The sequence below is a fragment of the Buteo buteo genome, chromosome 7 (genome assembly GCF_964188355.1).
Source record: "Buteo buteo chromosome 7, bButBut1.hap1.1, whole genome shotgun sequence".
NCBI classification, from domain to species: Eukaryota; Metazoa; Chordata; class Aves; order Accipitriformes; family Accipitridae; genus Buteo; species Buteo buteo.
The window spans coordinates 42,973,988-42,994,600 of NC_134177.1; the positions used below are offsets into that span (position 1 = coordinate 42,973,988).

General features: G+C 42.9%; 2 protein-coding genes across 5 annotated transcripts in view; both read left to right on the forward strand.

The window, feature by feature from the left end:
• The window catches only part of PIGL (phosphatidylinositol glycan anchor biosynthesis class L), an 84,292-nt gene extending 77,390 nt beyond the window's left edge, over positions 1 to 6,902 (forward strand). Inside the window, exons 10-13 of the mRNA XM_075032833.1 lie at positions 3,511 to 3,596; positions 4,472 to 4,553; positions 4,857 to 5,623; positions 6,784 to 6,902. The gene's annotated coding sequence lies outside the window, so the exon portion shown is untranslated. The remainder of the gene's footprint in view (positions 1 to 3,510; positions 3,597 to 4,471; positions 4,554 to 4,856; positions 5,624 to 6,783) is intronic.
• On the forward strand, positions 5,707 to 18,148 carry LOC142033131 (transient receptor potential cation channel subfamily V member 2-like). Of its 4 annotated transcripts, none has more exons than XM_075032830.1 (17): positions 5,707 to 6,587; positions 7,242 to 7,359; positions 8,298 to 8,593; positions 9,246 to 9,379; positions 9,701 to 9,853; positions 10,553 to 10,693; positions 11,178 to 11,476; positions 11,932 to 12,108; positions 12,554 to 12,712; positions 12,834 to 12,929; positions 13,460 to 13,530; positions 14,242 to 14,407; positions 15,166 to 15,232; positions 15,320 to 15,627; positions 16,030 to 16,148; positions 16,959 to 17,053; positions 17,830 to 18,148. In XM_075032830.1, exons 3-17 carry the CDS (start codon positions 8,355 to 8,357, stop codon positions 17,958 to 17,960), a joined length of 2,355 nt encoding a protein of 784 aa, XP_074888931.1. In that variant the 5' UTR covers positions 5,707 to 6,587; positions 7,242 to 7,359; positions 8,298 to 8,354; the 3' UTR covers positions 17,961 to 18,148. The 4 variants fall into 4 exon arrangements, with proteins under 4 accessions (XP_074888931.1, XP_074888932.1, XP_074888927.1 ...); XM_075032831.1 differs by lacking the exon at positions 5,707 to 6,587 and adding an exon at positions 6,595 to 6,973 and having other exon boundaries at positions 17,785 to 18,148; XM_075032826.1 differs by lacking the exon at positions 5,707 to 6,587 and adding an exon at positions 6,595 to 6,973.
• Positions 18,149 to 20,613: the final 2,465 nt, after the last annotated feature.

The window sequence follows — 20,613 nt, forward strand, 5'->3', positions numbered from 1 at the left end:
GAGTTCCCACTAAAGTCTGGTTGTGCCTTTTTTTAATAGGGTGGGTTAAGGGAATTGCACACACAGGTGGGGTTAGAATGGTTTAGTTCAACTGTGTAGTGGTGGGTCTTAAAAGGTGGATGTAATCATCCATGTGCCCTTTCACAGAAGCTTGACCAGGTAGTAAGGATTGTGGTTGTCAATGTCTTGAATTTTGGCAGCAGCTTAACTTGAAATGGGAATCTTGGCATCAGTGTTTCTGTGCTGGTGCAGTTCAGTTTTTACTGATATCCCTGTATTATGCACCATCTTGGTTGACTTATTTTTGTCCGTCATAGTGTTGCTGTGAAAGTTTGTTCCTCTTGAATTTGAGCTTTCAATTTAACATTATTGTAAACATGAGTGTCTGTGGTAAGTAACGCACTTCTACTACAAGTGCATTCTTAGCATGGATACAGTCATGGCTGGCAAGTTACACTACTGTTTTCATAGAAAACTGCACATCGTAACTAAGTTCAGTGTGGTTTTGATGGTGATAACCATGATAGGTTGGTTATTTTTTTCAGCGGCAGGGCTTGCTTCCCTGTCTGCATGTCTGTGCTAGCAGAAATGTAATGTTCTGTAAACAATTGCTGTTTCTACTGTAAGAGATACTTAGATTACTTGAGTTTTCCTGCAATTCTTTTGCCTTTCCTTGGTTTTACACTTTTTGCAGTTTAGCCACTTAGCCAGGTCTTGATTTTTCCAGTTTAGCCCCCTAGGCAGGTTGCCCAGAGAGGTTGTGGAGGCTCCTTCCTTGGAGATACTCAGAACCCATCTGGACATGGTTCTGGGCAACCAGCTCTGGGTGGCCCTGGTAGTAGGGGGACCGGACAAGATGACCTCCAGAGGTCCCTTCCAACCCCAACCATTCCCTGATTCTGTCACTTCTGTCTAACAGCCCCGCTCTGTTCAGTACTGTATAAACTCCCTGAGCAATTTATAGTCCAGAGAGATAGGGCACTGAATAAATTTGTTACTTATCTTTTTCTGCTGCTGATTCACACCATGATAAAACTAGCTGCTCTATCTTCTCTGGCTCATAATTAAGAGATGTCCTTTCTCAAGTTCTGATAAGCTGTGCTGTGTGGTAACAGTTACAGATGCTAACTGATCGGACAGTGCAGGCTGGAGGTTACAGGTTGGTTTAGGTACAAGTCTAAATGGCAGGTAGCCTTTCTCCAGAGTCAAGTCACTGAACAAGAACCATTGCAGAAGTGTTGCTCAAAATACGTTGTGATGCCAAGACTCACTAGGCAACGTTAGGTGCAGCTGGCTTTGTGTAGAGCTATCTGGGGTTTGGGCTGCTCTGCAAGAACGGGGACCCTGGGAAGGTGATGTGTAGCTCTCCGAGTGGGTCTGCACCAGCTTCCCAGTGCACGCTCACTCTGGCTTTATTCCGCCTGAGCCAAACCTGTGTTGAACCATGGCCTCTGCTGGTCCTTCTGGTGTTCCTGTTTGTGGATGGTCCATAAGCGGAGCTATGCGTGGAGTCTGCTTCGGTCTGGTGTTGCACCTGAGGTAATAAGCAGGGGAAAAGGGGAAAATGTTCAGGCATTTTGTGATTGTGGGGAATGGCTCCAGCCTGGTTTAGGCAGCCTTGGCTGATTGTGTGAAACCAAATGTGCCTGTGTGTTGTTTGCCCCAGCCCTGTAGGACGATTTCCTCAGGTGAGGCTTGTGCTGAAAGTTAATTAGCTCTGCATTTGTCTTAGTAGAAATGGCAGAGAACAGCACATCCTTAAAGCCAAAGTACAAGGGGTGAAATCTGCAGCACTTACCTGGGTGATATGTGGAGCTGAATTCTGGGTTGGCTTGTGGTGAGGATGCGGGGGCACTTGTGCTGGACTTGAGCTTCTCTTGTAGGAGCTGTGTTATCGAGGCTTCTGATCCCCCAGCTAATGGAGGGATAGCAGTTGCTAGCTGGGGGAGATGACTGCAAGGGATTTTTTCATTAACAAAGAAAAATCTTTGCAATTTATCTTACATGATGTGAATTAGGGAAATGTATATAAATTACAAGGAAATGTAAATATGAATTTGCATAACATGCATTGGTTACACTGAAGAAGTTCTGAACAAAAGACAAAAGTAAGATGCATCAGGCAATATGAGTGAGAATATCTTAACATACAACATTTGGGTTTTATACAATGTGGTGGTACCTCAATTCAATCTGTTTAGACCCAACTATTCATAACTAAAATAAGAATTTAATAGGCTTCAGCCAGTATCTGTGTGCTATGAAAATAGAATAATTCTAATGCTCACATATCGACAACAGATACCGATAACATCTTTTAATCCTGCTGAAAGCTAAGCTTTGTGACTGGCCTTTGGGTTTGGGTTTTTTTTATAGCTTCAGTTAATTTCTAGTCTGTTCTCTCTTAAAAAAAAAATAATTCCAAGATTTCAGGGGGTTTGTCTTCTGTGCTTTTAAAAAAACACTTCTGTTTTAAGAAGACAAATGAGATAACCCTGTTATAGTGGGTTTTGGATATGCTTAGTGTTTTGCTCTGTTACAAACTGCCCCAAAACATAATCATACAGGGAAAGTGAGGGTTAAGGCAGATAAACATTGGGAATACCTCACTATTTTTGCAGTCTTGTCTGCAGTTCCAAAGGCATTGTGTAGTAGCTGCTTCAAAGATCCTTGGCTGCACAGTTTTATATTTATGGAACATTGCCACATCATAAAAACCAGCCTTATTTGGAACTCGAGTTTTTAAATGAGATAAGTTTCTATTAACTATTTTGATACAAAGAGTAAGTGAAAGGCTGTAATTCTCACAAGTATGTGCTTGCAACTTTTTTGCTATTTTTGAAGAATTCCCTATCGAGGCTGTTTTCATAAACAGTAGGAATTCAGGTTTACTTCGTGGCCACTGGATGTCACTGTTTCTCCACAAAAGTGTTTGTAACATTACCGTTGGGTTTCGTGTTTTGCTGCTGTTTGATTGTCAGCGGAGCATTCTTTCAGGCTGTAATCCTAAAGAAAGGGATACATCAAGTAGAAAGATACTTCCATTTAAGGAATAAAAGTGGATGGTTCCTTCAAAGGTCTGAGAAATATATAGATAAGAGCCTTTAAATATTATGATGTGAGACTAGTAGTTACAGAAACACTGTCATGTAAATTAATTGAGTCCCCAGGCCTATCAGACAAGTTCTGACAAAGAATTACATTTAAGAATATTTGTATTTTAGACTGAGCACTGGCTGGTGTCTTGAGAGGTATAGGATTCCATCTGTGTAACTGTAATAAATGAGGCTGCTAAAATTCATTCCTTCAGTGTGCGTTTTACATAAGAGTTACATGAAAACAAAAATCTGGCCTTGCAAAAATACTTGGTATATTCCCAAGTGTGAAAGTACAACTTTAAAAGAAACAGTTTTTTCTAACCATGTGGCTTTCGTGAGGTTTGAATGAAGTGCTGGCCTACTTGTTTTGGAGAGAATTTTAATGGTCCACCCTTGCATGCTGTTATTACAGGCTTCCCTCCTCCTGTGAAGATGACTTTGAGCTGCTACTCCTTACAGTGGCTACAGATCAATGCTGTAATTAAATTACAGACACATGTAAGTGACTTTGATTTTCGATTTACAGCATACAGAAAATGTGACATTAATCATAAGGCTATTATGTTTTTCGGTATTGAACAGAGAATACGTATTTTAGGAAATGTGCTTGTTTCCATCTTTTCAGAACACATTCTTCCTCATGCTTCCTTTTGCATTCTACTTAAGCAGGTTCTGGTCATTGCTTTCCTGCCATGAACTACTGTATTTCTTAATATATAATCTATAATTATGAATATATTTAATCATAATTATGAATATAGTTGATAATATTATTAAATGAAAATTATTGATTTAAAATTTCACTTAGTAGTTAAGAGTGACGAGAGAAGAGTTTGTCTTCTCTTTTCCTGGATTTAAGGTTTCCACAGAATGTGTGTCTCCTGTCAGGAGAAACTTTGCACCATCAAACACATTTTCACAAGTAAAATAAGTACTGAGCAATTGCAAGTTTTCTTCTCGTTACCCCAAATAAAAGCCTCAAAAGGCAAGAGGATGACATGTTGCTTTTGAAAATTCGGGTTGGCAGATAGGTGACATTAAATTGCTTCTTTTATTCTCCCTGCATACTGCTTTCGATGGCTTCTTCCTGAGTCCTAACAGCTATCAGGATTTTAAATTTTGGTGGCAAGATGCTTGTTAAGCATCATAACTAGCTCAGCTAGCTAGTGCACAGCAGTGACGTAATCCCATTACTGACCTCGGGACGCTGTCACCAGCAAGTGCACATTTGGGCAGCTCTTGTATTATTTTTCTGCCTTGCTTCTCCCTTCTCTGAAATGGAAGTGCAAGTGTTTACCCTAGTGTACTCTCTGAGAAAGCATGTGCGCATGTGTATGTGTGCGCATACCAGTGTTTCTGTGTTCCCCCGGCAGCTCCATGTTTCTGTTTGCTGTGGTGACCTCTCAGCTGGCAGCGATTCCTTTCCCAGCAAGCTGCACATTCTCCTTCCTCTGGGTAAGCTATTAAAACCAGATGTGCAGGAAGGACTCTGTTATGATGCACTTTTCTGGGCTGATTTCATTCCTTGGCTGGAATGGTGGCCTGACTCCCATGAAAGCTGGGGGAAAAGCCCAGGAAGATTTGAACCTGTAAGTCTGAGCTAAACTCCTGGGCCTGAATCTATGTCTGTTGATATCACAGTAAATTAAGTGTAACACGATTAAAGCAAACTGAACTAAATCAGTGCAAGGCTGGAGTGAGGGATAAGAGAGAGGAGATTTGGTCTTTCATTTATCTGCATATGTTTGTTCTTTATAGGCTATTCTGTGGATCCTAATAAATCATTAAGCCTGGAAAGAATAACTAGCTTTGCGTTGTTCATGGACCAGCTTAATTTTGAAACACAGGAATCTGAGAAACAAGCTTGTGATCTCATGCAAAACCATGAAAGAGGAAAAGGCACCCTGCCATTTAATGGGTGTATTCATAGGAAGGTCATCTCACACCCTGCATCTGACTCAAAGCAGAAGCCATCTGGGAATGTTTCTGTGGGTGACAACCATGTTCCAAGAAGCCTCACATCATCCTGCAGTCCTATTGGATGAGGATTGCTTTAGGCTGTCTTTTGGCTTGTAGTAGGTTTGGAAGAAGGAAAGCCACAGCCAGAGTTCAGTGTGTCATGATGTGACACCCCTTCTCAATGTTTTTGGACCAATGATTAACTTTAGTTTGCACTTCTGAGATTTCTTGTGGAATGTGCCCCTGCTATCAAGCTGTTGATTAGAAGAGCTCTTTACCATTTTGTTAGTTAATAAGATTCTCTAGATGAGCTCTAGATCACATAAATGGCTTTGTAAACCATCAGTCCTCTACGGAGTACAGATGAGAATCACTCTACAGCAACATTGTGCTGGGGGAAGGCTGCTCAGACTGTGGGTGCTGAATGTCATCCTGCACGATGCTGCGGGAAATAATGATCACGCTGCCTCCTCAGCCTCAGTTCTGTTAGGAGTGGGAGAGAAAAAACTAAGACACTTGGTGTGGGCTGATGTCCTCTGTTTCCCAGGGGTCCTGTTTTGTGAGTGGTAAGTGAAGCAGTATTAGTGTGCGTGCATGGTCTCAGTGACAGTCAGTTGTAGGGATGGCCAGTCTGTGCTCCCAGAAGTAGCCTGTCCAAGACTTGCGCTTCTTTGGAGAACCAACCCATTAAGAAGTGGACACTAGTGGCAAATTAAGTAACCAGTGGCCTAAGTGTTTTGGAACTGGGGCTGCTTTGTGCAGTCTCCTGTGCTTGCAATGAGCAGCTGACACTGTACTTTGTAGGGTAACATTCTGGCTAGTTTATTATCTCATACAGTTTGCACTGCCTTGTAACTGGGGTGTGTGAACTTGTGTGAGGAGAATGGTTTTCCCACAGAAACAGTTGTCCTCAGATGGTTCAAGGCATGCTTGCTTGTCCTGGGGCTAACTGAGGGAGCCTTGTGACAAACCTCACAACTAAACCACAGGCTCTAGCACTGTCAGGGTCAAATCAGCCACCTCCCTTGAGGTCTGAGTGGGCTGTTGTTGAAAGCCACGAGACGTTGCCTCTATATGTGCAGGCAGGGGTTAAGTATTATGAATTTGCAATAGCCAGCCAGCTTTCCCATATAAAAGCACTGCATTCATTGGCTCTCTCTTTTACTGAGAAATCTAGCTAGTCATTTCCTGTGCAAGCCCTTCTTCACTTTGCAAACTGCTATACAGTTGAGTAAATAACAATGATCCGTGATTATTCCTTCTCACGGGCAACTTGGATTCTCTCATGGACCGCCACTAACTAGGAGTTCAACATTGTGCCATTAATAGACTGCTAATATGAGCGTGGTTATCTCTGCAGAAAAGGAGGAGTCTTACCCATGGATGTAAATAATTTGGGGTCTGCTTTCATGTTTATTAACACTTGTTGGTATTTGACTTGGTTTCTACTGAGAGATTATTTACCCTGTGAAGGATCCGTTGGGACTCCTCGTCAGATCAGTTCTTGGGTGGAGCTTGCAGCAACTTGGGGTAAGTGCTGTGCTCTTCCTCTTTTGACAGCAGGGCTTTTTGGTGCTGCGCTGCTCAAAATGGCTTGGTAAAGTTGCAGAAAGAAACAACTTGGTTCTTGAGTAGAGAAGTGAAAGTTGAGCTAGCAGAGAGGGCTGTCTGTGTTTCCTAGGGACACACAAAGTGGATGTATACATTATAGGGTCCTTTTTTATAGGACCATTCTGCTCTTGCTTTTAAACCAGACGGTCTGTCTGTACAAGACTGACAATAAATAACTCTCTCGAGCGCTGTGGAGAGATGGAAACTGCAGCTGAGAAATGATTTTGGGGAAAGGAAGACAGAAAAGCACAAGCAAACTATTATGGAAGTACCAATAGCCCTCTAAAGGATCGGCAAATGTACCAGTAAGTGTTATGGGGGAGGAAATAAATCTGAAATGGGATTATAGGGTGTATGCTTGTGTGTGCAGAGGAATGTTTGTCATTAGAGTGCAGACTAAACTGAATGGCTGAATTATCATAATGGTTTGTCTTGAAATCAGCCCTTGGATTTCTTGCTGTGAGCTGCATAAAGATGTTTTGTGGCTGTTTTCTGCCTAGAACTGTGTTTCTCCACATCCTAATCTAAGCCAGAATGCTTATGCTGTGTCAATTTACCTCTTTGCTGGTACAGGCTATGGAGTCTGGCTGTAGTCCCAGCAAGGGAGATTTCTCTTCAGAGAAAACCTGTTAACCATTTGGAGGGAGTACATGTGAATAAGACGGAGTTATTAAAAAAACCCCTGCTTCAGGTTGGTAATCATGGATGTTTCCTTGCTGCCTCACAAACTGTGTGTGAATCTGCAGTCGTATGCTGACTAGAGATAGCTTGCGTTACGTGTGGATCTGAGATGTAACCAGATATATATGAAGAGATGTTTCAAAAGAGTAAAAAAGGAGTACAGTACATATTAGATGAGAGAAGTGGGCTGGCTGGGTGCTCTGGTGAATACGAATGCTCTCTGTACAGCAGATCTGCATCCAGCTTTGCTCTTGGGAGAGCTGTGCTCTGTTCAGGCTCTGAGGGCTGTAAGTGTCCGCATGGCAGCTGGGGTGTGTGTTTGCCTGGGCTGTGGAGCTGGAAATTCAAAGCCTGTACTTGTGTGGATAGCCAACAGCTCCAAACACTGGGGAGATCCCACTCATTTTGCCCCAGGATGAAATATGAGAATGCATGAGGGGAACGGAATTTGCACATAAGTTTTCCCTGTAGAAATGGCATAATGCTTACCAACAGAGAACATAAGCAAACTTATCACTCTGTTCCAAAGAAGGCCTACAGTTAATCTTATCTCTTTTGCCACTTGGTGAGTAGCCTGTGTTGGCTGCACTGAGACAAGAACAATGATCGTAGTCTACTAAAGATCCACTTTCTTTGCCTTTTATGTAAGGAACCTGTGCTGCTGCCAACAGGTGAGGTCATCTCACAAAGGGGGTTCAGATGTTCTGCAGACAAGTTGCCTGTATTTCATGAACTGCTTTTGAACTTCTTCTCCAGTGGTACCTTATTTAAGGCCTTGATCCTTTATTCAAATACTCCTACTGTGCAGAGTTTTGCTGAATCTCTCTCTCAAAGGACCCATAGTCAACTGTAGGAATGCTGGGCCTGGAAACATGCTTTCCTCTTTGCGCCACACCAAGCACACTCTAGGTTTGTGAACAAATTGTGTTTAATTCTCCCTCCTTGCAGGTTTAGCCTCCCAGCGGGGGACGTCTTTGGTGATCTGCAAGATTATCTGTACTAGAAATGGATAACTTCACAAATGGGCAGCCGGGCCCAGGTCAGAGGAACAGGTTGATGGGATTGCTAGAAACAGATGACAGTATCCAGGAAGATAAACCTGCATCTAGTAGAAAGGAAGACAGATCAGGACATGGAAAGAAAGGAGACCCACGACCCTTGGAGACACCTTATCAGAAGGAGAGCAGTGACTTTCCTCCTAAAGTCAAGATAAATCTGAACTATCGGCCAGGACTCGTCAGCAAGTGAGTAACTGTTGGGTGTTTGACAAGGGTGCGATCCCTGTTGATCTGTACTGATCCCTGCTGGTAGGGGTCTATAGACTTTACCAAATCTAAACTAAAAGTGGCAATGTAGGAATATCACAGTTATCTGGTGGGAGGTGATAAAAGCAGAAAGGGGATGCATTAGCCCTTTCCCTCTGCACTTGGAAGGTATGTGTATGGTGTGTGTTGTGGTGTATTTGGGGTGTATCTGAACTAACGCTAAATAAGCCAAGTTGGGTGTAAGAGCAGCCCACCATGGAGCCCTATACAACTGAACTGGTCTTGCCAGGGAGGGGTGTAAACCAACTCACAGAGTGCTTCACACCATGTGATGGGGCTGACTTTGGTCCTGCAGCTATCTTGGGCTTCTCTGTCTTTGTGCTCTGGATGCATTCCAGGGTTGCAGATTAGACTGGATCTGGGAAGAGCTCCAGCTGATGGAAAGAGCAGCCACTGAAGAGAATTCTGGGAAATAACTGTCTCTATTTTTCCCTTGACTCAAAAATAAAATACTTGTTTTTTCTGACAAACTTTTCTCCTCCCTCCTTTCTTACACTGTCCCACTAGAATTTATTGCACACTCTTGTCTTCTGCTCTCCAGAACTTTTAACATTTTGCATTTCTTCCGTAGCCAAAAGGACCCCAATCGCTTTGACAGAGACAGGCTCTTCAGCGCAGTCTCAAGAGGCAGCCCTGAGGCACTGGATGGTTTACTTGAGTACTTACGGAGGACCTCCAAATTTCTCACCAATTCTGAATACACAGGTAGATTTCTGCTCAGTACACTGTAAACAGGGTTAGCAGAGGCAGCGCTTGTTAACGTAAGAGGAAAGCAGAGGAATCTTCTTTGCTTTCTCCAGCCCTCTGTCCATTCTTTCATTTTCCTAATGTCCACCTGAGGATGGAGAATGCCATTAATTATATATATCCTAAGGCTTTTGCCTCTACTGCAGACTAAGAGTACTGAGAAACGCCTTTAAAATAATTATTGTATTTGGTCCTACAGTGACAGTTAAGTTCTGAATTGAGTAGTACAGCTGTGTGCAAAGTACATGCACAACCCATTCAATACTCTTTTTCTACTAGATGCAAAGACTGGGAAGACCTGCTTAATGAAAGCCCTGTTGAACTTAAAAAATGGAAAGAATGACACAATCCCACTTTTGCTGGAAATAGACCAAAAGACACAGAATCCCAGGCCGCTTGTTAATGTGGCATGCTCTGACTGTTACTACAGAGGTAAGATTTCAGTTCTGATGCTGTGTCAGAGCAGCTTCCCCATTAGACAAGTGAGATGTGCAGATGCAAGGAAAAAGAGGGGAACCAGAGCTTATGCAGCACTGCAGTTCCAGAGTTCTGGTGCAGTTACAGTAACAGCCTACTCATCTTTTATTTCTGATTCTGGTACTGCATCATCTTCAGCCTTGAATTATACAGTTCTGCAACTTTGTTCTTGGTCTATAAAGCAGAAGTGATACATGTTTAATAACCCAATAATATGAGAGGATTTGCTTGGGAAAGCTTAAAAAGCATGTCCAGAAGTGAAAAAGAAATAGTATATCACTATTAAAGAATGAGTTCTGCTGTTTGGGTTATTCTTTTAATAGCAGACATGCAGCATAGTCATGTACGTGTATGGTTGTCTTTATCCTCTCATAGCTGCTTGGGATCTTAGTGCCAGGTAGGGGTAATTGCCTGGTCTTGTGCTGAATTTCTGATAGTCTTGAGGCTTGTATTCTGACTCAGTGTTTGCAACGCGCTTTTCCAATGAACGTTGTTGAAAGTCATCAGTTGCCACCCACACCCTGCCCAGCACTGAGACTGCAGGATTGCTATGCAGAACATCCGTTGATTGTTGAAACAGTGCTTTCCTGAAGAGTCCTTTGCCTGTTCCCTCTGATAGTGGCACTGAATGACAGGTTTTGCCTGTTTCCTTAGGCCAGACAGCACTCCATATTGCCATAGAGAAAAGGAGCCTAGATTTAGTGAAACTTCTAGTAGAGAATGGAGCTGACGTCCATGCCAGAGCCCATGGTGAATTCTTCAAGAAGAAGAAAGAAGGAGTTTGCTTTTATTTTGGTGAGTCAGTGTGGAACATGCTCCTTTGTTTTTTTTATTGCCTTACGGTCTGTGGTGCCACTAAATCTCAGTTGGTTTTGCCCCTCTGTGTGTGGGTTGCCATCTCCACTGTCCTGTAATCAAGCTCTTGACTTATTTGAATGGCAGGATCCTTTCACAGACTGGGGTGTCCAATGGGCATTTGCCAGCATCTTTGGTTTTACGTATTTAATCCTGTCTGAGGGGCTTCAGACAGAGACAAATACTTGGTTAGTTTAGCCAAATTAGGGGTCTGGGAAAGTGTTTCAGCTGCCCCCAGAAATAAGGAGTAATTGTTTACTGCAAAACCCTTTCTGAGTCTTGAGACACTGAGAAAGAACTTGTTCTGTGTTCTAGTGGTAAAACTATAGGCTAAATGTATTTTCTTATAATTGCTTTTTTTTTTTCTTTAATTCTTTTTCACCCCTTTCTGCTTCCCCTCCAAATACTGCCCTAATCTCTTCAGGTGAGCTTCCCCTGTCCTTGGCTGCTTGTACCAACCAGCTTGAGGTGGTGGAATATCTTCTAAACAATCCCCACCAGAAGGCCAGCCTCCAGGAGCAAGATACACAGGGCAACACAGTCCTCCATGCCCTGGTGATGATTGCAGATGACACTGAGGAGAACACCAAGTTTGTGAGCACAACATACGTTGAGATCTTAAAGGCAGGTGTGAAGGTTGACCCAACGTGGAAACTGGAGGAGATAGTGAACTATGACGGACTAAATCCTCTGCAGCTTGCTGCCAAGACAGGCAAAGTGGAGGTAAAGACAACTAGAGGAAACCCCTGGGGTTGCTGAGAAACAAGGAAGACTGTGGCATACATCCTCAGCATAGCAGCGGGGTTTGATGTAGGAACATCTTACACCCAACCTGTAGTAATGCTGCTGACAGTGGCAGTGCCACAGGAGACAATAAAGGCGGCCTCTTCCAGGCCACTCCAGTTAGTGTCCTACAGAGCTTCAGCTGGCTGCTGCTGCTCTCTGTCCCAGCCAAACCAGCTGGTCTGGACTGAAATTGGTTCTACTCCTGGAAGAGCTGATACAAGGTGTAGTTAGATTGCCTGCTTTTAGCCAACTAGGCTGGTGTTTGGATATATCAAGGTGTACAATGCAGAAAGCCAGGTGTTCCGTATTTGAAGGTTATTTGGGTATGCTTGTGTCATTCTACACCTTCATTAGATACAAATTTTTCTGGTATGCATCCGGTTTCTCTTCAGATCTTCAAGCACATTATCCAAAGAGAGATCAAAGACCCAGTGTACAGGCACCTGTCACGCAAGTTCACTGAATGGACGTATGGACCTATCCATGTGTCTCTCTATGACTTGTCCTCTATAGACAGCTTTGAGGAAAACTCTGTGCTGGAGATCCTGGCATACAGCAGCGACACACCCGTGAGTGCTTTTACTAAAAGTCAAAGTCAGCAACATTTTTTCTGCCTTTCTATAGTGTTGCTGTATAATTATGCAAATCATTTCAAGTTAATGTGGTGTTTCACATCATCATTTTTGTGGAAAAGAAAGGCATGATGGAAGTATTTGCGTATTTTATTATTTATATTCTGCTTGGTATGCCTCTGATAATCTATAATATGAGAGAAATTTTTGATCCTTTGGTTGTCCTAAGCCTGGATGTGTCCAAATACCTTGATGAAGCCAAGGACAATTAACTTCTTATGGGATGGTTGATTTCTTTCATACTGAAAGGCCTGACTGAATAAACCCTTAGCAATACCCTACTTGGAGCCACTGAACTCCAACCCTGAAAAAGACAATGCTGTGGTGAATTTGCATTCCTGTTGACACATGGGTACCTTTTTTGTTGTTTGTTTTTCCATAGAATCGGTACAAGATGGTGGTTTTGGAGCCACTGAACAAACTGCTTCAGCAAAAGTGGGAAACATTTGCTTCCAAGAGATTCTACTTCAGTTTTGTCTCATACTTGTCATTCATGATCATCTTTACAGCCATTGCATACTATCAACCCTTACGGGTAAAGGTAGGTCCAGTATTCTTTTATCTAGAAAGGCTTGAATGAATGGAGCTGAGTTTAAAAAGTGTGGGGTGGTTGTCATCACTACCTCTGCCTGTCTTCAGTGGTTTTTGTTTTTATCTTGCAGCCTTCATTTCCAGTGGAGTTCACAGCTGGAGGCTTCCTGTGGGTCTCTGGACTGATCATTATCTTGCTAGGAGGCATTTATCTAATCTTTGCTCAGGTATGGGGATCTCGTCTGGTTTCATTTTAAGAAAGAAAAAAAGGAAACAATCACTGACATGGAGGCAACAGATTCAATTCTCCTGATATGAGGGTGTGCATGAGTGGATGGCAGGAGGGAATCCTGCTCTGAGACACTTACAGTGTCAGCACGATCTAGCAGTGACAGGGGTGGCACAAGCCAGGTTGCTGGGCAAGAGGAAGAATAGGTTCACAGCAGCAAATAATTATGAGAGACCTCTGTGATTTATGGTACCAAAATGCATCCTTGGCATTTAATACAGTCTATTAATAAAGACATTGGGCTGAGCCATGATTCAGCCCTTGTTTATCCTTGCCCTTTATAAATAAGGCCTTTTTTTCATCTTGGAAGTATTACTAGCTGAGATTTGTGATCTTGAAAATGAAAGCATGAAGAGCAGCTTATGGAGCAAACCTTTCCCCTGAGCAATAGGCTATGCTGTGCAGGAATCGCTCTCTAGCATGCCCTGTTTTTCTGATGAATGGATACCATTGATTTTTCTCTATCAGAGTCTGTACTTGCGGAGGAGACGCCAGTCCCTGAAGACTATGTGTTCTGACAGCTGCATTGAGATCTTGATGTATGTCTCTTGAGGTTTTTGCACAATGAAAGCATGGGTGAAACTGGTTCTCTGCTGTGTGCAGCTAAGTTGCCCTAACATTACTAGAGAGATGGTGAGCAGGAAAGACTGATTCTCTGCCACTGTCTCCTCTTTCCATCCCTTCCCCGCTTGCTTCTCCTACCTGCTGCATCTTGTCATAACTCTTTGTTGTAATGGACTTCGCTGGGTAGGTTCTGTCCTTGGATTTGTAGCGGAACACAGTGAAGGTCAGACCCTCAATTGTTACACAGATAAGAACATATACTTGTTAGAAAAAGAGCTCAAGTTCTCAATCATACTGTCACTGCGGCTCAGAATTGGTTGAAAGGAAAATAAGTTATGTTTTCTGAGGAGAAATGTGTATAGATGCATGTGTGTGCATGTATGTGTGCATGTGTTCATAAGTGTTAAAATTTTTTTCCATTTAATATGAGTTATGTGAGTTACATCAAGCAGTTCAGAGTTTCCATACTGTGAGAGTAACCAGTTCATAACAAAACTGCAACAATTTGTGGGTCTGGTTATAACAGGATTTGCTTATATAAACTATGTGTCTGATTAACTGCTACTTTATATGCTCCATGTAGCCTTGTCAAATGTGTTTGCTTTTACTTGCAAAACAGAACAGATCTGCAAATGGGCCTCTTTGTGGAGGTAAGTCACTGTGCCGCTCATTCTATTTCTCTCCAGCTTCATCCAGGCTTTCTCATTGCTGCTGTCAGCCGTCCTGTATGGTGCAAGTTCAGAAAACTATGTGGCAGTGATGGTGTTCTCCCTGCTTTTGGGATGGGTGAACACGCTGTATTACACTCGGGGCTTTCAACGCACTGGGATCTACAGTGTCATGATACAGAAGGTCAGTACTTGGAAAAAACCTTGTAAGAAAAGTGTTTGGGTGTGAGGATCTAATAGAAGTCCTGCAATTATTTTTCTTCTCTCAGGACCATGAAAACCATAAATGGAATTGAGGTACTGACTATGGAAGTAACGATATTGCAGAAGGAGTTTAGATCAGTGTCTTCAAGGAAGTACAATTGCAGCAAACCACTAGTTTGCTATCTTTTAATATAGGAAGTCACAGCAGCTGACACCAGTTTGTCATAAAACAACTCAAAACTAGCAGTCAAAACCAGTGTGAGTTCCCTGGAACTGTTATGCTTGGGCTGAGAAGTGTTTCCAGGTCTATAGAGGAGTCTAGGACTAGAAAGACAAGACAAAGCAGAGGTAAAATGAGTTGCCAGGGAAGAATTCTGATCACCACTTGTCTGAAACCCAATGGAGATGGAAAAGAAAGAGATGTGTGTGTTGAAACAATTTGGAAACAGCCATACTGGGGAACTGAGATGATATTTATTTGTTTCAAAGAACCTATTCATACAAACATAACAACAAATAAGTTCATGTAGTACTCTCAGATTAAGCTACCAATGATGTTACTTACCTGAGGAAGTAATTTAACATGTATTAGTAGTTGCTTAAACTGGATAAAAGCATTTTCCAACTTGCTTTCAGTATTGTTACTGGGGGTTGGTTTATGATGTGTGAGAACAGGAGATCATCCTCGTGATTTCATGTGAGATAAAGGATGGCACTTCCTCCTGATTTGTGTTTTAGACTATCCTGAGAGATCTACTGCGTTTCCTCTTGGTTTATATCATCTTCCTCTTTGGCTTTGCTGCAGGTAAGGCCTTACTCAGCATTAGGTTGTAGGCTGGGCTGCAAGAAGTAAATTTTTCTGAAGAAGATTCAAATTCTGTTTTTCTCATAGCTTTGGTTACGCTGATGGGGGATGCTCCTTCGGTCTCTCAGAACAAGTCTCTTGCTCAGTTGGAGAGTGCTGGGAGCCATGCTATGTACGGTGGGCTGCTTAGTGTCTCCCTGGAGCTCTTCAAGATCACCATTGGGATGGGCGACCTGGATTTCCAGGAACATGCCAGATTCAGATACTTCGTCATGTTCCTGCTGCTTCTCTTTGTGATCCTCACTTACATTCTTTTGCTCAACATGCTGATTGCGCTCATGAGCGAGACTGTCACAGATATTTCTGGTTACAGCAAAAGCATCTGGAAGCTGCAGGTGAGGCACGGTGCTGCTCGGCAGTTATGTCATGGCCCAAAACTCCTACCTGAGTCTCATAACATCAGAGATGACAGTGCCTGTCTTTGTCCTAACCCTGAGCTATAAACTTCTCTTGTACATAAACTTGCCACTCTGGGGGGTAAATCCTAACATCATTTTTAGATATATTTAAAACTCATGCTGTTTGCATGGCTACCAGCCAGTCCAGATCCACATGCATAAGTAACTTGAGAAATTAAGTAACTGACTGGTAGTATTAAACTAAGGAGCACTTTGGGATTGGGTTCCAGAGTGATTTTCTAAGTCAAAGTAGTTGCTGATTGGGGAAGATTCAATTGTAAAGAAGGTTCTGGGCTCTGTATGCCCTGTTTGCTCTCTGACATAGACTTCTTCTTTCAGAGGGCTATTGCTATTCTAGAAATAGAGAAGGCCTGGCTGTGGCGCCAAGGTGGGAAGAGGAGATCTGGCTGCTTCATGTCAGTGGGCCTCAATAAGAAAGATGAGAGGTGGTGTTTCAGGTAAGACAGATGTACCATTACCCCTTATATGCCAACCTAGTAATGGGTTCCCATGATTTGTAAGCTGGTAACCCTGAACCGCCACAGGGAATATCAGCACTGATGCAACAGAGTGACTCAACCATACATTCCTGGGTACTTGCAAGTTGGTTGGTCATTGCAGTGCTGGAAGTTTGAGAGCTAGTTGAGCCGCCAGCATTGTCACCAAGACATGCTGTCACTAAAAAGTGTCCTGTTTAACCCAAATCTGTGCAAGTGGTTATGGTGGCAGGGTGCCTGCAATGATGTTTTCTTTGCTGCTGCGAGTATAGCTGTGCCCAGAGCAGGCTGTGGTGGGAGGGCTGGAGGGTGGTGGCCCCTTTGCTCAGGAACATGCAACTTGAGTGCAGCACGAGGGGGCAGCACTCTTCCTCGCATATAGGAGCTGGTAGAGCAGGTGAACCTTTCTCCACCCAGTGAACCGAACTGCAGACAGCACTTCTTAACTCCAGGGTGTTACGGAGCATGTATAGAAAGTGCAACCTAGGAGCCTCCTTTGTATTAAGTATGTTCCCTGCGAGAAACTGGAATATTTTAAAACAAACAACATAGACCAGCACACAATATGCAGGGGAAGATTTACCTTGTGGAGCTTAGACTACAGAAGATCTTCACTCAAAAAAAAATGCTCTGTAGTGTGTTGTTGCTACAGCCAAACCATTAGGATTGTGTTGGCAGGATGAGCTGGGTTGGGATGCTGTGGGGACAGTGAAATCTGGACTGAAATGCTGTGCTCCATACATCAGTGTCTGTTGCATTTTGTCTCTCCAGAGTAGAGGAAATTAAATGGACAAATTGGGCAAAGGATGTGGGAGTTCTTAAGGAAGACCCTGGAAACACCAGTGATTCAGAAATAAATCCAGAAGGTAAATTAAATAATGAAGGAAGGTCTTCAATATCCTTTTAGCTTCCTGCTCAGCAGCTACTCTTGGCATGTTATTATGTCTTTGATAACAGAAATTTTAGGCAGGCCAGCTTGCTCATGAAATTGCTTCCACACAGCATACCTCAACAGTAGCAGCATCACTTGTGAGCTGAGAAAATAAAGAATTAGAGTAGACATGGACCTGGTTAGAGTTTGGGAACAAATAATGAGAATGAAGGAGATGCCATTCCTACTTATGTCTGGTAGAAATGGGCAGGAAACGCTGCTGAGAAAAGCAAGGGCTGTTCTTCCCTTTGACTCAGTAGCCCAAACGCATGGTACTTTTTCTAGAAAAGGTGAAATTTAGGCCCACTCATACTGCAACTGTTAAAATCACGGGGCTTTTATAGCACAAATCAGGGCATTGACAATGGCAACTTTGTCAGATTCTGCCTAAGATAATTATGTTTGCTTCCCTTGTTACACCTGGGAAGCAACTCTGTGAGGAAAATGGAGAGCTGTTACTTTCTGTAGAAATATTTTGTTCAGCCTGGCAGAGCTTGGGCAGAAGCTCCACTGGATTTAAACACGGCCCCCTGCTCTTCCAGTGTAGGTTCTTCCTAGATGCCAGTGTTCTAGGAGTGGGGAGGTTGCAACACTTAAAATACTGTCTGGCGTATGTTGGGTTTTCCCCAAACCTGCACTCTTCTAAAAACTGGGTCCCTTTGTCAGCTTCCTGCTGACAGAGGGCTGCTGTTTTTATGTCTCCTGCTATAGAGACAAGATCATGGAAACGGATGCCACAGAAACAACTGAGATCAGCTGTTTCAGAGGAGCAGTCACTGTTACAGCCCCAGCTGTCAGCAACTGAGATGATACCTCTAGAGGGACAAACCAGAAATCTTTAGCAGGTTTTCTGGATTACGACTTTGCTTCCATCTTCAAAGGAGTAGTTCTTCCTATAGCGGCTGGAAGAATTGAAGGCATTATCAGTATTAAAGTACATTTCATCGAAGACTGTGGTTCAGCCTGTGGCTTTAAATATTTTCATGCACTTTAATCATTAATTTCCTCTGAAGAAACTATTTTTACTCAACTTTCTCTGCCTGACACTTTCTTATTACTATGTCTAAAGGTATAAGAGTGAGAGCAAGATCATGGGGCAGTGGGGAGTGGTCTTTAGGAAGGTAGTGCTTTCTGAGCTGTATAGAAATTATGCTATTTGCCATAGAGAAGCAAAGGATGGAGTGACCTATCTAAGAATGGGTCGACTGTTATTTTTTTGTCACAGGAGGCTACACTGAAGTACTTTGGAATAAAGAGTGTTGTGGAGTCATAAAAAGTTGCTAAGGATGGAGTTGGCTTCTGTGCAAAGCACTGTTGGTGTGAGACATGAGTGGACAAACACACAGTCTTCAGTCATCAAGAGCCATACTGAGTCTTTATGTCAGTATCTGCAGTGCTTGGTGTTTAGCCGACATCAAAATTCCCATTTTACAGTATTATAGTGAAATCATTTGCACGATGTGCACATTTGCTTAAGACCACAAAAGCGATGTGGATTTCCTGGACCTGTAACTTCTCATGGTGAATTTCTGAAACACCTGTCTTTCACAGGTTGCTTTGTCTCTGTAGAAAATGGCAGCAGAGTCCTGCACATGGCTTCTGAGAGGCAGATGGGCCAAAATGCATCGTGCAGCTAACGTTTCCTGTTGGTCTTAGTGAGCATCCTGTCTTGTTGTAAATGATTACAAGGTCATCATTGCTTTTTGTAATGTGCACTCTGCCTCAGGCAGGATAGGAAGCATACTTTAAACTCTGTGGAAAAGAGATAAAAATGAGCTGTCTCACTTTCAGCCTATATTTAAAAATAATAACATGTAGTATTTCTGTAAACTGTCAATATAGCAGGTTTATTTAATTGAAAATGTTCATCCTTGGATACATTTTCAGAGCTTCAGCCTCTCTCAGGAAGAGAAGATGTGATCAGTATCAACTATAAGGCTTTATCAAATTCCTGATTACATTTCATCCAGCACTGTGCTGACCTCACTGCCATGGGAGTTAACTCTTGTTTTTCATGACCTCATATCAGTTTGTGCAGCCACATCTGCAAATGTAACAGCTGATACTGCATTGGATGCATCTTTCATACAGGGAATGGCTAGTGATAACCTGAAAACGCTGCAGACTACAAATGTTGGCAGCACCTTTCCTTCAGTGAGATAAACTATGCAACTCAAGATCTCCTGTCTCTCATTTGTGCTCTGAGCAGGTGAAGCTAGGAGGTTTGTCTTTTGGAGACAATCATCTTAATCCTGTTGCTTACTGCATGCACATGACTGGCAGCAAAAGCATTGCTTTTAAAACTTATTCCCTGTCACTTCAAATGGGTTCTTCCCCTGTGCTTGGCAATTCCCTCTGCAGCTTCACTGCATTGGGTCTCTGAATTGTAACTAACTTTTCTCACTCCAGCTTCTGCTGTTTTCTTGCTTTGTGAAGCCTTCAGCTGCTTTTTCCATCTATGGCTTTGTCCTAAGTGTTCCCAAGATTTGGCAAGGTGCTCATATTGCACAAAAGGATCATCTGGCATATGGTAATCTATTGCTATGCTTAGTGCTTTGCTGTGGTAGGGGCACTTTGAGATTCTCAAGAAATGCAGAATCGGGTCTGCCATCCCTGCCTGCAGTCTTAATAAACAACAAAAGAGAAATCTTGCTTACTGGTAGTGGTTTTGATAGCTGTGGGCTGTGGCAGCTTGCTTTCAAGATAACCTGCCTCTTCAGCCATTCCTTGAACCTACTTCTCTTTAAATCCCTCACGTTTGCAGTGTTAGTTTTTCTTTTGATCTGCATAAAAAATGTTCTTAGACACCTAGTGTCTGCTGTGAAACAGGGCCTTGGCATTCCTTGTGCTTCACAGTCACGCCACAGACCAGCAGTCCCAGCCCTCTCAGGGTCATGAATGAAGGATGATGGATGGCAGACAGGGACAGGCACATGCAGCAAACAGATATGTCAGGTTGGTCAGAAGATACGGCAGTGCCTAGGCTGTTGTACAGTTCTTTGATGTGCTATGGAAAAAAAGGAGATTTCTGAGGAATTACAACCTCTCTGCAGTGAGAGGTGAGTCAGCACTATTGAGATTAATATCAGTAACCTCCCAGTTTTCCGTATTCTTAATGCACAAGGCTTCTCTTTGGTTTGACCATCTGAACCACTTCCCATTTTGATCACATTACAAACAGGAAGGCTGTCTGGGGTTTATTTTCTGGGATATCTGCAGTTCCTTGCAAGAGGAAGGACTTACAAGCTGGTTCATAGCTTTGCAGGCCCAACAGAATTTTGGGATCCACTCTTAAGAGATCATAATGTTTTGTCAGGAAACACTTCAGTCATTTACACAAGAAATTATCAGCAGATGAACTGTCCTCTCCCTTCTACCTCTCGTGACGGGTAAAGCCACCTGCATGTGGACCCATCCCTATGCAAATGGGGAGGATTTGCAGGGCTGTCATCTGAGAAAACAGAAACCTTTCACAAATGTCAGTGAAGGAATAGC

Coding starts and splice junctions, on each gene's coding strand:
- LOC142033131 (XM_075032830.1), top strand. CDS start 8,355: ATGGATAACTTCACAAATGGGCAGCCGGGCCCAGGTCAGAGGAACAGG. Junction 12,109..12,553: donor CATACAGCAGCGACACACCC/GTGAGTGCTTTT, acceptor GTTTTTCCATAG/AATCGGTACAAGATGGTGGT. Junction 12,713..12,833: donor ATCAACCCTTACGGGTAAAG/GTAGGTCCAGTA, acceptor TTTATCTTGCAG/CCTTCATTTCCAGTGGAGTT.